General features: G+C 58.7%; 1 protein-coding gene across 2 annotated transcripts in view; it reads left to right on the forward strand.

Moving 5' to 3' along the window:
• Positions 1-14,983, forward strand: part of CELSR1 (cadherin EGF LAG seven-pass G-type receptor 1) — a 132,656-nt gene that overhangs the window by 73,560 nt on the left and 44,113 nt on the right. For both annotated transcript variants that reach the window (XM_046010584.1, XM_046010582.1), the window contains exons 4-5: positions 2,933-3,048; positions 3,409-3,497. In XM_046010584.1, coding sequence (XP_045866540.1) covers positions 2,933-3,048; positions 3,409-3,497 — 205 coding nt within the window. The remainder of the gene's footprint in view (positions 1-2,932; positions 3,049-3,408; positions 3,498-14,983) is intronic.

Raw genomic sequence — 14,983 nt, forward strand, 5'->3', positions numbered from 1 at the left:
CGGGTCACCTGGGGGCCCGCGGTTTTGAGGTTGTTGCTGTTTTATTTCGACCCACAGTCCACGGCTCTGCCACATTCTGTTAGAACAGCCAACGGGGTCCCTGTCTGGGCCGTGCTGTGAGGGCTTGGGGGTGCAGAGGACGTGCCTGGCTTTCGGGGCTTGGCCCGGGCCACCCGTTCCCCAGGCTGCAGCAGGAGCGTGTGATGTCCGCCTTCAGCGTGGACGGCTCGGCTGGGCCACGCCTGCCCGGCCCGGCGTCCTGGCTCTCTGCCCACAAGACCTGCCCCAGAAGGGCCACCCCACGGGCACGGCCTCCAAAACGAGGGCTCTGCTTGGGATGGCTCCGGCCGCTCTGTGCCCCATGTGGCTTGACGTTTAAAACATCGCACCCCCGTGGGCGTCCGCCCTCCAAACCGGAGGTGTGTGTGTCTTCAGGCAGAAGACACACGTCCCTGGCACGTGACGGGCGTTGGTTTGGGGGCACGTGATGTTGACATCTGTAGGGTCGTGGCAACCCTCCCCCCCGGGGCGTGGCCGGCAGCCCGCTCAGCAGTGACCGTGGGTGGCCCCTGTGGGGACTGACCAAAGAGGTGACCCGAAGTCCCGGTGCGGGAGGCGGAGACCGGCAGGAAGTCTGCGGCTCCAGACTCAGAGACTAGAAAGTAAAGCATTTGACTAAACGTGCAGGGAGCACAACGGGACACCCACTTGCTTGTCAGGTTCGGTGTTTTCAGAGGTTCACCCCTGCCCGCAGCCCGTGCACCCCTTCCCGCGACGGTGGCCGTGGCCAGGACCTCGGGGCCCCGGTGCCTCGGTGGGTAGATTTTGAAGGAACGACTTCCAATAGCAGAAACCGTGGAAAGTCCTCCCAAAACTTGAGCAGAGGAGCCGCTGCTCTGTGGGGAGTATGGCTGGTTTGTGGGGGGCTGTGGTGCCTCCTGGGGGCACACCGTGGGAAGGGGCGCTGAGCACCTGGGAGCAGCTTCTGTTTGTGGGGGTCTCGGCCCTCCCCTTTCTCGTTCCTGTTGGCCAAGCGCCTGGAGCCCCGTGGGCCCCGTGTCCCTGACTGCCTCTCTTCCTTCACCCCTGCCCCATTCTCTGTCCTTTGCTTCTCCCCCAGCCCCTCGCCAAGTCCCGGTCGCTGTTTCTAGTCTTCCCTCTTTCTCTTGTGCTGTCCGGACCCTCCCCTTGGCCCTGGATCCACTGTTAGCGCTCCGTGTCCAGCAGTGGAGGTCCGGACGCCTGCCTGGGGTGGGGGGGCTCGTAGGACCATTCGACGCCCACATCCCATACCAGCCCCCAGCTGGTCCGAAGAGAAAGACACAATAATGCAGACTGCCGGGGAGAAGCAGGTGTGTCCCAGCGAGGGTCTGTCTAGCCGTGATCTGTCCCCTCCTCCCTCCTGTTGCCTGCGTGCCCCGAAGCGTCCCCTTCGCTGTACGGGGGTTTCTTCTGTGTAGCGTGTCCGCGGTTCCCACTGCGTTCTAAACAGATGGGATTCGAGGTGCGGATGAGAACCGTTCGTTTTAGGGAACTCAGGGAAGGCTGGAGGCCCGTGTCTGAGGCTGGTTCGGACAAACGCTCCTGCAGAGACAGAGAAACCAACCTCGACCCAAAGGGAGTAGGTCTGCCCCCCCAGCCCCCCGATCCAGCCCACTCGGGACCCAGTCCCAAGTTCATACAGGACACCTTCTAGGGTCTCTGTGAGCGGGTGTCCGGAGGCGCGGCTGTGACGCAGGGATCGCTGCGTCCGAGGGGCTGGCGTTCCTGGGACCGTGGGGTTGGGAGAAGGACCTGTGAGGGGGGTAGCTCCTGTTGAAGTAAGTGGCTCTTAGCTCTTCAGAAGCGTGAGGTCTGACTGGTCTGTTTATCTTCACGAACCGCTTTCTCAGTCAGTCATGCTTTCCACGCGTTCATTTGTTCAGCCCATCGTTAGGAAGCTCTTCTGTGGACCCCGTTTTGGGCTCCAGGATGCAGCACTGAGTGAGAGTTGTTCCCTCGCCTTTAAGGATCATAGGTTCTTTTTTTTAAAAAAGATTTTATTTATTTATTTGACAGACAGAGATCACAGGCAGAGAGGCAGGAAGAGAGAGAGGGGGAAGCAGGCTCCCTGGTGAGCAGAGAGCCCGATGCGGGGCTCGATCCCAGGACCCTGACATCATGACCTGAGCTGAAGGCAGAGGCTTAACCCACTGAGCCACCCAGGCGCCCCGGGATCATAGGTTCTTAAACACAAATAAACAAGCCGGATCGTTCTGAAATCGACTGCATGGTGTGACAGATTCAACGGGGCTAGGGGCCCACTGTGGGTAAAATGAGTTATGGAATAAAGCGCATTAGAGTATCTCTGGAGAGATCTGCAAAGCGGGGGGAAGATTTGGCAGAGGGAGCGGCAGATGCAAAGATCCTGAGGCAGGGAGAACTGTAACGTTTGGGAGGAAAAGACCTGGTGTAGGTGGAGTCCGGTGGTAGAGACAAGGGAGAAAGGCCCTGAGGTAGTCATCAACACAGCCTCCCTGCGTGGGAGGGGATCGCGTACCTGTGTCCTGGTGACCGTGCGTGGGGGTCCGTTTCCAGGAGCTGAAGTTGCCCCCCGTGTGCTCCTGTTCAGACATCTCCGATTGGTTCAGTGGCTTTTAGGACACCGTTCGGATGTCATTTTTCGTATCCTACAGCCCGTGGATGCCAGATTCCTCAGTGCAGTCTGGTTTGCTGCTTCCAGAAAAGAACATCGCTAAGCAGGTTTTATGGGCCGTCACCCGCTGATGAGAAGGATGAGTGCCCGGGCACCAGAGTCTTCCCTGAGTGTGACCCCGTGCTCGGCCGCGGTGGGCTGGCCGTGCGGCAGCGTGGCCTCCTCTTGCTTCCACCGCCCGCACACCCTCTGCGCGGGCTCATTCGTTCTGTGACGCGCTCCTGCTTGGCCCCGCAGGTTTGCCACCCGGGAGAGGGACGCCCTGCTGCTCTACAACGGGCGCTTCAACGAGAAGCACGACTTCATCGCGCTGGAGATCGTGGGCGAGCAGGTGCAGCTCACCTTCTCAGCAGGTGGGCCACCCCCTCCCCGGAAGGAACCGCTCCCTGAGCCCCGCGCAGGCACCTTGTCGGTGGGAACCACCCCAGTCCCGGGCAGTGCCTTGCCGTGTGCTCACCCGCCGCTCCCCCTGCTTCCAGTAGGAATCTGAGCTGCGGGGGGAGTGGTGTTCATGGCGGTGTGCCCCACGACACTGAAAATACGGGAGACCTAGTTCAGATTTCCAGGGGGGAGTCACTGGACGTCTGTCCATCAGCAACATTTGAGAACCCGTTAACCGCGTTATCCTGTCGGCAGAGAGCGTTTTTTTGGACTTATTCGTGGCCCGCTAATGTGTGTTCTCTCCGACCTCCCCCTGAACTCCCCGCCCGCAGGTGAGACCACGACCACGGTGACACCCCAGGTTCCCGGGGGCGTGAGCGACGGGCACTGGCACTCGGTGCAGGTGCAATATTACAACAAGGTAGGACGGGCCCCTCCCCCACGCTTCCCGTCTGTCTGAAGTCGCTTGGACTCTGCCATTGAAAAACGTCTATACTGACTGGAAAAGTGCTTGAGGCAATGAGCATTTGTTGAGGGTGTGTGTGCTGGGGAGGGGAGACTCGGGGACCCCCAAGGGTCACCCCGCGGCGGAGGACGGCACGGAAGGCGATCAACATTGCGGCTGCCTTGGGCGAGTCGTTACTGGCGGCCTGGATTCCTGGCCGTTCACACGTGAACCCAAAGCCCGAGTTATCCGCTCCGACCTGGACATGACCCGAGGGAGAGTCAGAGGGTCTTGGAGGAAATGGTAGGAAGCTGGAGGCTGTTTGGGTTTCGTTTTATTTGGCCGTGCACGGGCTCGTAGGGAAACACGTTAAGTGTTTTCAGCAGAATGCTCCATTTTCCCTCGCTGTGGTTTTGGCAAGCCACTTTTCTCTTTCCCGGGGAACTCCGGGGCGGCTCCCCCCATGGGAAGGTGAGGGACAGCAGCCTTCTCCTGGACACAGGTGAGGGGACGGTGCCCCTGTGTCCTGGAGGGTCCGGGGCCACCCGAGGATGGGGCTGCGTCTCCGTAGTGTACGGCCAAGTCCCTCTGAGATCAGGGCTGTTCTGTCTGCCTGAGTCTGCCCGCGCCGGCAGGACAGATGTGGAGAGAGCCACGCTCCCTGGGTTCTCTGTCCGTGCAATCTGGGCCGCTTTCCTGTATCCAGCAGGAACGATGAGGACAGATTGGTGGCAGAGCTCCAGAGAGGCTGACACGCCCCCCCCCCCCCATGGCCCTAGGATGGGGACTTGGAGTTCGTGGTTTTTCTGGCCTGGACGTATCCAGGCTTCTGCTGGAGTGTTGCCCGTGCCCTTGAGTACAGGGAGGGGAAGGTCAGCGCTGGGGTAGCTCTCACTTCCCACCTCCCCAGGGCCAGGAGGTGCCGCCACCAAGCACGTCCGGCCCCACCGTCTGGCCCCTGTGGGCCTCTGAGCCAGCCGCATCTGCCTCTGGGCCTCGCCCCTGTGGTGTTCACGGGCCGGATGCCGGGGGCCCATGCTCTCTGGTGCCATGTGCTTCTCAGAGGCTGCGCGCCAGCCCGGGAGCCAGTCCGCCTGCTCGGGCTGAGGGGCCCGTCTGGAGCCCAGGTCCTGTCGGAAGCCGAGAAGGCCCACCTGTGACTTCTGCCTGCTGGGGTGGGAACCTGCCTCCCCCGGCCCAGCTGATGGCTTTGGGCTATGGCGCCGTGTCGGCCTTGGTGTCCCCACTGGGGTGCCTGCACATAGCGTGTTCTGGAATCACCCAAGGATGGCCCAAGCAGCCTGTCTCAGTTGAGCAGGGTCGGGACCCCTAGTAGGGTCACGTCTGCTTGGGTCTTAATGCGTCACTCTCGGCCGTCACCTGTGTTTCGGCAGCACCTGCCAGGGGCCTGCCCACAGGTAATGTCCCCCCCCCAGCGTGCCCCCAGAATGTCCCAGAGGCGGGAGCTTCCCGCCGGGAGCCACGCAGGGGCGTCCTCGTATCCTGTTGTTTCCGTTCCCAGGGCGGGCAGTGCTGAGCCAGGCCCTTAGCCCGGGATTAGGCTGCTCCTTTCCTGGGGCTCAGCTGCTTCCTCCGTTGCCCCGGGGGATTCCATGCGAGAAACCGAGCGGTTTTCATGGATGTTGTCAGGCTTCCGGGGTGGGGTGTGCGGGTCACACAGCTGTCTTGTGGGGGCGGGGGACGGGGCGTGTAGTTTCCACATGACTCTGTGCCTGAGGCTCTCTTTTTCTTTTATTTTAAAGATTTTATTTATTTATTTGATAGATAGAGATCACAAGCAGGCAGAGAGGCAGGCAGAGAGAGAGGAAGCAGGCTGCCTGCTGAGCAGAGAGCCCAATGTGGGGCTCGATCCCAGGACCCTGAGATCATGACCTGGGCCAAAGGCAGAGGCTTCACCCACGGAGCCCCCCAGGTGCCCCAACGTGCCCGGGGCTCTTGGCGTCCCCAGATGCGGCCACGTTCTTTGGCAGAGTCTGCAGCCTGGGCTGGGGTGAACGTGACTCAGAAATGGTCCCTAAGGGCTGGTGGCTTCTGCCCTCTGGACCCCGGTTCTGTGGTCTGTGCTGACTGTGGCCCTTGGTGCGGCCCCACCCGCCCGGGCCACCGGAGCACCTCAGTCCTGGGCCCCTCCCCTACGCTGTGCGCAAGGCAGCGTGTCCGAATAATTCAGGGCAGCCTGAGAGGGAGGAATGGTGGAGAGTCCAGGCCCCCTCCTGCACCCGCCCTGCTCTCCCGCTGCCCGGCTCTGGCTCACATGCCCTCCCTGACCTCCTGTTTCTCCGAGGTGTGGTCTGCCGTGCATGTCTTGTGTCCTGCGTGGGAACCCACAGGGGCTCCGTGGACCCCCCCGAGTCTGGCCAGGCTGTCTTATCAGGCAGGGTCCTCACAGGAAACGGGGAGCCCTCGAACACCCAGCAAGGGGCAGGATGGGGGGCGTCCGTGAGGGCTGGTGTGTGATCCCGGACGGGGGCAGCGGCCAGGCTGGGACCACCCTCAGGCCTGGAGGGACAGGCGGAGGGAAAGCCCACAAGGACAGAGTCGTGGAAAGAAGCCACTTACGTGGGACAGTGACCTCCCCAGAGGCCCTTCTGCAGGCTCGCCCTGCCCTCCCTCTGATCCCCTGTTGGGCTCCCATGGGCCAAAGCCAGCTGGAAGCCAGATGCAGTGAGGTAGGGTCCATGTTGGTTGGCCTCCCACGTAGGGAACAGGCCAAAGTCTGTTTACTTTTTCTCTGCTTGATGACATCGTAGACAAGAACATCTCTTGGGGTCATTTGCCCTCCATGAAGGGAAGACACACGAGCGCTGGGCTCTCTCCTGGGAAGGTGCCTCTGAAAGCAGATGCTTTGCACAAACATGTTGGTCTTTGCCGGACCTGGCGGAGCCCCTGCCGCACCTGGTCTGGGGTGGCTCTGGAGGACTGAGGACTGGCGATCTGACGGGCAGATGTGCATTGCTTCTGAGGCTATTTTGCAGGATAAACGTGCACCACCAACGTGCAGGAGAGCGAGCCTGCCCGATGGAGAAGGCTGTGCCTCCCCCCGCCACCGGGACCTCAGGCTTGGGCGCAGGGCGGGGAGCAGCACGCTCCTATAGAAACAGCTCTCACGTGGGCGTCTCGTCTCTTTGCTCTTCCTGGAGAGACTCTGTGAAAGGGGGTCATGCCCTCCCCAGGAGCCTTCTGTGTGCCTGGGGCTACTCTCACATGGGGCACCTGCCGGGGTCCTGGGGAGGCCCCTCGCTCTGCTCCAGCGTCTCTCAGCCCCGGGTTGGGGGCATAGACGTCATCAAGGGAATGTTCCGTGAGATCCTGGGGAAACAAGGATGGCTCGTCTGCCGTGGCCGTGGCACCGGGGAGTGTCTGCCCAAGCCAGCTGCGCCCACTAGCAGTCTGCAGGGTGACCTCCCAGCCGCTGGGTGGACACGGACTGTGCAGGGCATGGGGCTCAGAGAGAGAGCGGGTGCTGGGGCGGGGTGTGAGCAGGGCCGGACAGCCTGGGGATTGATGTTGGGGGAAGAAGGGACTTAGGGGGAGGAGAGGTGCGGTAGGTGTCTCCGCCGCGACACTGTTGACACCTGTCAGTGGTGGCTCAGTCTTCGTTCCAGGGGCCTGCAGAGTGCTGAGCCGTGTCCCTGGCTTCTGTCCATTAGCACCAGCAGCACCCCCCCAGTTATGACAACCAGAATTATCTCCCGTCCTGTCACGTGTCCCCGAGGCCTCAGCAGGGGACACGGCTGCGTCGTGTGGCCCCACGTTCCCGGACGAGGTAGTGGAGCCCCTCGTGACCGGGCCGGCTGCGTGAGCCTCGGTGGGCTTGGCCTGCTCTGGCCCAGGGCCATGTGGGCTATCTTTTGGAAAGCGCTGGAAATATTTCCATAGAGTGCTCCGGCAGAATGGAAACCCTCCAGCATCAGCTTCTCTTCGGGCGGAACATCCCAATGCCCGAGACGTCCACGACCTTGCGGAAAGGGGCCAACCAGAGCAGGGGTCGCTGGGAGCTGCCCTCCTGGGCGCACTTCAGACCTGCATTTCTTCAAGTCACTCCTCACCTCTTGGGTCTGAGCCTCAATTTAGAACTCCAGGTGTCCCGAGGGACGTGGGTGGTGCGCGGGGCGGTGCGCGGGGCGGTGCGGAGGGCTGGCCCCACACGCCACGCTCTGGGGCTGGGGAGGGCGTGGGTCTCTCTCTGCTTGACCGAATGTTCCAAAACATTCAAGGGCTTCAGAGGGCGAGGTGTGTACTTCTTTCCAACACCGTGCACGTGGCAGCGTTTGTAACGGTCGCGTTTTCTGGGCGGCGAGGCGTCGTTCGTTTGTAGAGCGTCGCCTCCGGAAACGGAGGACTTGTTCCGTAGAAAGGAGGGTCGTGCGTGCGGTGCAATGTTGCGCAGCCAGAAAAAGGATGTGGCCGAGCTCTGTGTGCTGATGTGGAGGATCTCTAGGAACGTGGCTCGTGGGTTTAACAAGCCCACTGAAGACCAGGTCGTGGACTGGACACTTTTTTTTTTTTTTTAAGATTTATTTATTTGAGAGAGAGAGAGCGTGCACCCCGGAGAGAACCTGAGCAGAGGGGAGCAGAGGAAGAGAGACCTGAGCAGACTCCTTGCTGAGTGCAGAGCCCGACCCTGCGATCGTGACCTGAGCCAAAATCAAGAGTCGGACTCTTAGCCGACCCAGCCACCCAGTCTCCCTGGACCGTACACGTTTTAATTTCAAACTGCAGACTTTCAGAAAAGTGGCAAAGTTAAAACAAGAACTCATGTTCCCTCGGCCCAGGTGCCCCGTTGTTGACATTTTTCCACTTTCACTTTATCATTCTCTGTCCGCCCTCCCCCAGCACACGCAAGCATGACCTCTCACATTGTACCTGCTGGCCCGAGCCCCCTCGGTGGTCACACCTGTGTCCAGCGTCCCTGTGCCGGGTGTCGCTGTGGCTAATTCCGTCAAGCTCTCCGCATGTATTGGCTGGTTTTCTGCTGTAAAGAGGAGCTCTCTCTTCCTTCTGTGTATTTATATTATTGTGGTTTCACAAGCTCCTGTTTTATTCGATGGACCGTAATCCACTCCTTTCATTAACCTGACGTGCAATTATTTCCTGTCTGGCCCGTGTCGCAGACGTGGCGGTAGGGACGCAGGTGTGAGTGCCAGCTGTACATAGCTCCATGGCTTTTAGGGGTGCTCCTTTGCTTTTTGGCAGAAAAAGACATTCTAGGCTTATTTTGTACTTTCTCTGCCCCAACCCTGGAATCAGCCATTTACTCACAGAGCTCTGGATCCTTTGCAAGAATGGCATTTAGAAACCAAGATCGGGGTGTGGGGGTTCTTGTTGCTGCAGGGGCGTCTCACTCACCGTCTCTCTCACCAGGTGGAGCCGGGACGCATAGCTGTGTGTAGGTGTGCACACAGCAAAGTTCTGATTTATTTCATTCCTACTTCTTGAAATCCTTGAATTCCATCCCAGCATGACAGAGTTAATCTAGTTTTTCCTCTTTTTTTTTTTTTTTTTAAAGATTTTATGTATTTGACAGAGAGAGACATAGCGACAGAGGAAACACAGGCAGGGGGAGTAGGAGAGGGAGTAGCAGTCTACCTGCCAAGCAATGAGCCTGATGCAGGGCTCCATCCAGCACCCCAGGATCATGACCTGAGCCGAAAGCAGAGGCCTAATGACTGAGCTGCCCAGGTGTCCCTAGTTTTTCCTCTTTCATGTTTGTAACTCTTTTCTCTCAGTGAGAGACCTGTGCCCATTATCCTCGATATGGTTATTTATTTTCTCAGTCCACTGTTATTTAAACAATGGGTCAGCCCACTGGGCCACTGACTTATAAACTGCTCACTCCGTGGGCCTCTCTACCGCTAATTCCAGCAGGTGCTAGGAACAAGGGGCCCTTATTGAAGATTTGGCTAATGTAATAGATTATTCAGAAAATAGAGGCGGGAAAGAAGGGAGTTTGCTTAAGATTTGTTATAAACTTAGAGGCGATGAAATGCAAAATACCAAGATACATGGGGTTGCAGCTAGAGCAGTGCCTCGAGGAAAAGTCATAGCCCTAAAAACTACTATGAGGAAGAAAAGGAAAGTCTCAAATCAGTAATAAGCTTCTACCTTAAGAACCTCTGAAAATAAGAGCAAAATACACTCAAAGCAGGCAAGCAGAATGAAGGAAATAATAAAGAGAAACCAGAGGAGTTGAAAACAGAAAAATAATAGAAATAGAAAATTGATGAAACGGAGAGCTTTGGAAAGATCAGTAACACTGGTAAGCTTCTAGAATGACAAGAAAAGAAAGACAACACAGTTCCCTCTGTGAGGAATAAAACAGGACATCAGTACAGACCCTGTGGACCCCAATGGGTAGCGGAGGAATTTCACATGCAACCCTACCTACGTGCATTTAAGGCCCAGATGAAATGGTCTAATTTCTCAAAAATACAAGCCACCATAACCCACCCAATATGAAATAAATAATTCAATGACCACATTGCTATTAAGGAAATGGTACTTATAATTTAAAAACTCCCCCAAACTCTGCAGGCCCAGATGGTTTCACTGCAGGATTCTACCAAATGTTTAAAGAATGACACCGATTCTATATGGTCCCTCCCAGAAAAATAGGAGAAGAGGGGTTGCTTCCCAGGTCACTGGGCCTTTTGTAGTACCCCGATAGGAAACCCAGATGAAGACCTCACAGAAGAAGAAAGCCAGAGGCTGGTGTGCCCCGTGACTCTGAGTGGCTCATGTCCCCACAGAGGCCCGCACATGGGTGTTCGCGGTAGCCCTAGACTGGAAACATCCCAGTGGCCTTGGTGTGTGAATGGTGAAACGGACGGTGGTGTGCCCCTCCCACGTTACGTGGGCTGTGACTCAGGGTACTCGCAGCAGAGTCCTGTGCTGAGTGACGAACGCCGGCCTTGCCAGCTTACATACTGCACGAGTCCATTTATAAAACATTCCTGAGGTGTCGACAGGACAGAATTGGAGAGGAGATTAGTGGCTTTCCGGGGTCGAGGCGAGGGCAGGAGGGAAGTGGGCATGGCTGTGGGAGGACAGGAGGTGGGGTCCCGGGGGCGACGACTGTCCTCTGTCCTGCCCGGTCGGCACCTGCACTAGGCAGGCTCCTGCTGCTTGACGATGTTCACTTATCGGGGCAAACCGGGGACCAGCACGTGGGACCTCTGTTATTTTTTACAATGGCACGCACATCTAAAACGATCTTGAAATAAAAGGTGCAATTAAAGGAGCTTTGAAAGGTAGATAAACGGGTGCTGGTGTGTGCAAACTGTCTCTGAAGGGTGCCCCTCCCCCTCCCCCTCCCCCTCCCCCAAACCCATCAACAGCTTGTATGAGAAAACTTCTGCTAGGTCACAGACGCCAAGGTGAGGTGTCTTAAAACGCCAGATATTCATTATTCCTTGGGATTCTGTGGCAGAAGCATCGTGGTTTTTTTGGGGCCAGCAGTCTACCACGTGGTGGACAGATCTGGGGTTCCCCGGGCCCGGAATGGCCTCCGTTGCGTCTGCCCGGGCGGGTAGTCGGTAAATACCGAGCATCAGTGCTCTCGTGACAGAATTGGAGGGCCGTGTCTGCCCCCGCTCTATCCTTTGTCTGGCCCTGGAAGGTCCGGTGCCCCCCTGGGGCCCCAGCAGGCAGAGAGGAAAGCCCGGCGAGCCGCCTCTGTGGGGGTCCGGGCCGGCAGTCCCTGAGGGAGGGGAGGGCCCAGCCTGCGGGTGGCCCAGGGGCTGGGACTCACACACTTCCTGTCCAGCATGCGGCCTCGTCAGATGCTGGACGGTCACCTGGTTGGAAATGTAACTCCTGCCCAGGATTCACGCAGCCCCACCCTGGGGCCTTTGTGTCCCACGGCCTGGCCTGGAACGTCCGCCTCGGGCCTGGGCTCCCGGTCTGGCAGCGGTTGGGGTTCTGCACCTGCCACCCGCTCCGCTCCCGCCCCTTCCCGCTTTCCCTCCCCACCCCTTGCTCGCTGCCTGTCCTTGCCTCTGCCCCAGCCCCGGGAGGAGGGCATTCCCCACCAGGGTCCTCACATCCCTCCTTGGAGGAGGAAACGGAGGCCCTGAGCTAGGCTGTGGGGGCCACACGTGGGCCAAGCAGGGTCCAGTGCCCGCGGGTGGCTTCGTGGATCCAAGGGCTAGCACGGATTCCCAGAGCCTGGGGCTTTGTGCGCTGCCCAGGGGAGCCAGGGGCCGGGGAGGGGTGTCTCTGTGCTGCTGTCCAGACTGGGGACCGAGAGGGGCCTGTTAGGGACCCAGCAGGAGCAGGTGAGGGTTTGCAGGAGTGTGTGTGCGTGCGAGCACATGCCTGTGTGTGCTAATGAACGTGTGTGTCACACGTGCGTATGTGTGAGTGTGTAAGTGTGCATCTCCTGTAACCCTTTCTCCCGTCGTCTGAGGCGGCTTCCTGCAAAGGTGTCCTGGGGGCAGTGGGTTGAGCGCTGAGCCCACCTCGGCGACCCCAGGAGCCCCTCCCTGGCGCCAGGGCCCCTTGCGTGGGACCCTGCGGGCTTCTGCTCACCGCCCTCCCTGCCCACCTGTCGTCCAGCGGGAAGTAGGCGGCCGTCAGACCTCTAGACCCCACCATGGAGGACCGGGAACTGCTCATCCGGGGCCTGGAGGTCCCCGTAGTTTGTGTCGAGTAAAGCCCCCCAGAGAAGGATCGTTACCCCAACTTTCCGAAAAGGTGTGGTTTAAACTTTAGGACCCCCTACCTTGAGCCCTTCGCTTGATCCCCCCCTTGGAGCAAATCGGCATAAACTCCCTGGTTCCCAGAAAACCCCGGGGAGCCTGCTGGCCAAGCTGGCCGCAGAGGGGGGACCGGACCTCTGCTGGCAGGGACGGCGGTGGAGGCTCCTGGTCCCCCCGCACAGACAGGGGAGCTTTTGTCTGGGGCGGTGAGGGGCTGGCACCGTGCCCCGTGGATCTCATCCAGAGCAGAAGTCTCCCCCCTCAGAGATCACTGGGGCCTGGAGGAGATGCTCAGGACCCCGGGCCAGCACACGGGCCTTCCAGCCCACGGCCCTGGTGGTGCCCGTCGTGTATGCCCCATCCACAGCGCAGCGCAGGGCTCCATTTTAATCTGTGGCAGGAGTTGTTCAAGGACTAGACTTGGACACCTTGCCTGAGGAACAAGGCGCTGGTGTGATTTTTAAATTTTTTTTTTAAAGAAAGTCTAGCGTGAGCCCTTGGTTCTAACCCTTGTTGAAAATCTTCTCTTTTTAACACCCCCAAACACGGAGCGCCTACTGGCCCCATCCAGCATTTTCTGGGGCCGCTCTGGAGAAGAACCAGGGGCTTCCCTGTAGGCGTGGTTACGTGCAGGCTGCAAATGACTCCTTTTTTCACCAAAGACGTACAAAGAAAAAAATTTTTTAACTATAGGAAAATACTAGGACAATACCAAGAAAACAACCGCTTGCACTTTTTTTTTTTTTTTTTTGGCTTTTCATCCCATCTTTTTAGCAGACACGCGGCAGCAGGAAAGTTTGGGGGAGCGCCCCCCGCGGCCGGTGCGGAGCCAGACCTTGAATACAATATGCATTTAGTCCTACAAAGAAGGTGCTATTTTTACCCATTTTACAGATGAGTCTGACCGGTAAGGAAGTCAGGTGAGTTTCCCACGTGGGTGAGGATGTGAAGTCTTGGCCTCCGGGAGGTGATGCTCATTGGAGGCTGTGGACACCGCTGTCCCGTGTCCCCTGCCAGCCTTCGCTCTCATGGCTGGGCGTCCCATTGCCGTGAGATTAGCTTCAGGCGCTCTGCAAAGGGGCTCACAACCACTTTTCCGTCTTCTTCCCAAAGGACGCTAGAGGCGGTGGCTGTCCCCGGAAGAGGCTGCCCAGGTGCCGAGTGGTAGGGACCCTGCCCCCGGCCACTAGCGGGTGAGGGAGTCAGGAGCCCCTGCCCGGTCCCCAGCCGCAGCTGGCACAGGAACTTGGCCTTGTCTCCGAATGCAGAACTGTCTGCCCCACCTGGTGGCCAGGCAGTGGCCTTGCCTGAGGGCCCAGTCCGGCCGGCTACGGGGGAAGCTGTGTCCTCAGGACAGAGGTTTCTTTTTTTTTTTTTTTTTTTTTTTTTAAATATATTTATTTGACAGAGGTTACAAGTAGGCAGAGAGGCAGGCAGAGAGAGAAGGAGGGGAAGCAGGCTCCCCACTGAGCAGAGAGCCCGATGTGGGGCTCGATCCCAGGACCCTGGGATCATGACCTGAGCCGAAGGCAGAGGCTTTAACCCACTGAGCCACCCAGGCGCCCCAGGACAGAGGTTTCTAACGTCTGTACAAGAAAACAATCAGGAAAGGTCACAGGAAAGGATTTTTTTTTTAATCCTTCACGTTAAGCTTGAGAACTACATACTTTCATACCTTAATTTTGGGGCGCTTCTGCTGGCCACTGAATTTTGACCCTAGCCCCTGACGGCAAACGCAGCGGAGGAGGAACAGGGCAGTGAGCTGTAGCTCGAGACCCAGCTCCCGGCCTGGGCCGTGCGCACCAGCTCCGCTCGGAGGGCGGGGCAGCCCAGTTCTCGGGGAGCAGGCTGTTTTGTCCTCGTGGAGACACGGAATCGTGTGCCGAGTTCAAAGACGCCCTGGGGAAGCCCGTGTAGTCCGTGCAGCTCGCCGGCAGGTCCGATGCAGCTGGGCCCGATGTTCATGGCGCCCGTGCATGGGTCTGACGTGGCCACGCCTTGTTTGGGATCCGGCGTGAGCGGGCGGTGGGGTTCCTGCAGCAGGGACTTTCTTGGGGGGTGGGGAAAGCAAGGCAAGTCGGGGCGAGAAAAATCAAGTAGCCTGGGGCGCCTGGCGGGGGGCGCTCCGTCCTTTTAGCGTCTGCCTTCAGCTTTGGCCATGATCTAGGGTCTTGGGGTTGAGTCCCCTGTCAGGCTCCGTGCTCAGCGGGGATGCTGCTTCTCCCTCTCCCTCTGCTCCTCCCCCTGCTTGTGTGCTCGCTCTCAAAGAAATAAATAAAATCTAAAAGAAAAAAAAGTAAAAGAGACATCAAGTAGCTTAAGAGCTTTGAGAAGAATCGAAGGGTGCGGTGATGGTAAGTGGTTGGGACTTGAGGTTAAATCCCCCAGGTTCCTTAATCTGTCTTTCCCACATCCCTTCTCTGGCCCTTTCTTGTGTGATGCGGGGTACATCCCCGCCAGCACCTCACTGCCCCGGAGTCCGGAGCACCTGTGTGCCGGCTTGCCTGGGGCAGGGATCCTGCCGGGACGGCAGCAGGGAGGCCATACCCATGTGGTACAGGTAGGGAAACTGAGGCTCAGAGAGAGCGGTTTCTGGCTAGACTGTGGTCTGCTCCCTGCCTACCAGCGTGGGCACTCCGTCTGGCCCTGCTTTGGGCCTCCCGGGAGTCAGCACCTCAGTCCCGTGTTTGCGTCCCTCAGCGTCCCATCGGAGGCCCCCTTAGGAATCTGGTGTGGATCCTG

This window comes from Meles meles, chromosome 7, assembly GCF_922984935.1.
Source record: "Meles meles chromosome 7, mMelMel3.1 paternal haplotype, whole genome shotgun sequence".
In the NCBI taxonomy this organism is placed as follows: domain Eukaryota; kingdom Metazoa; phylum Chordata; class Mammalia; order Carnivora; family Mustelidae; genus Meles; species Meles meles.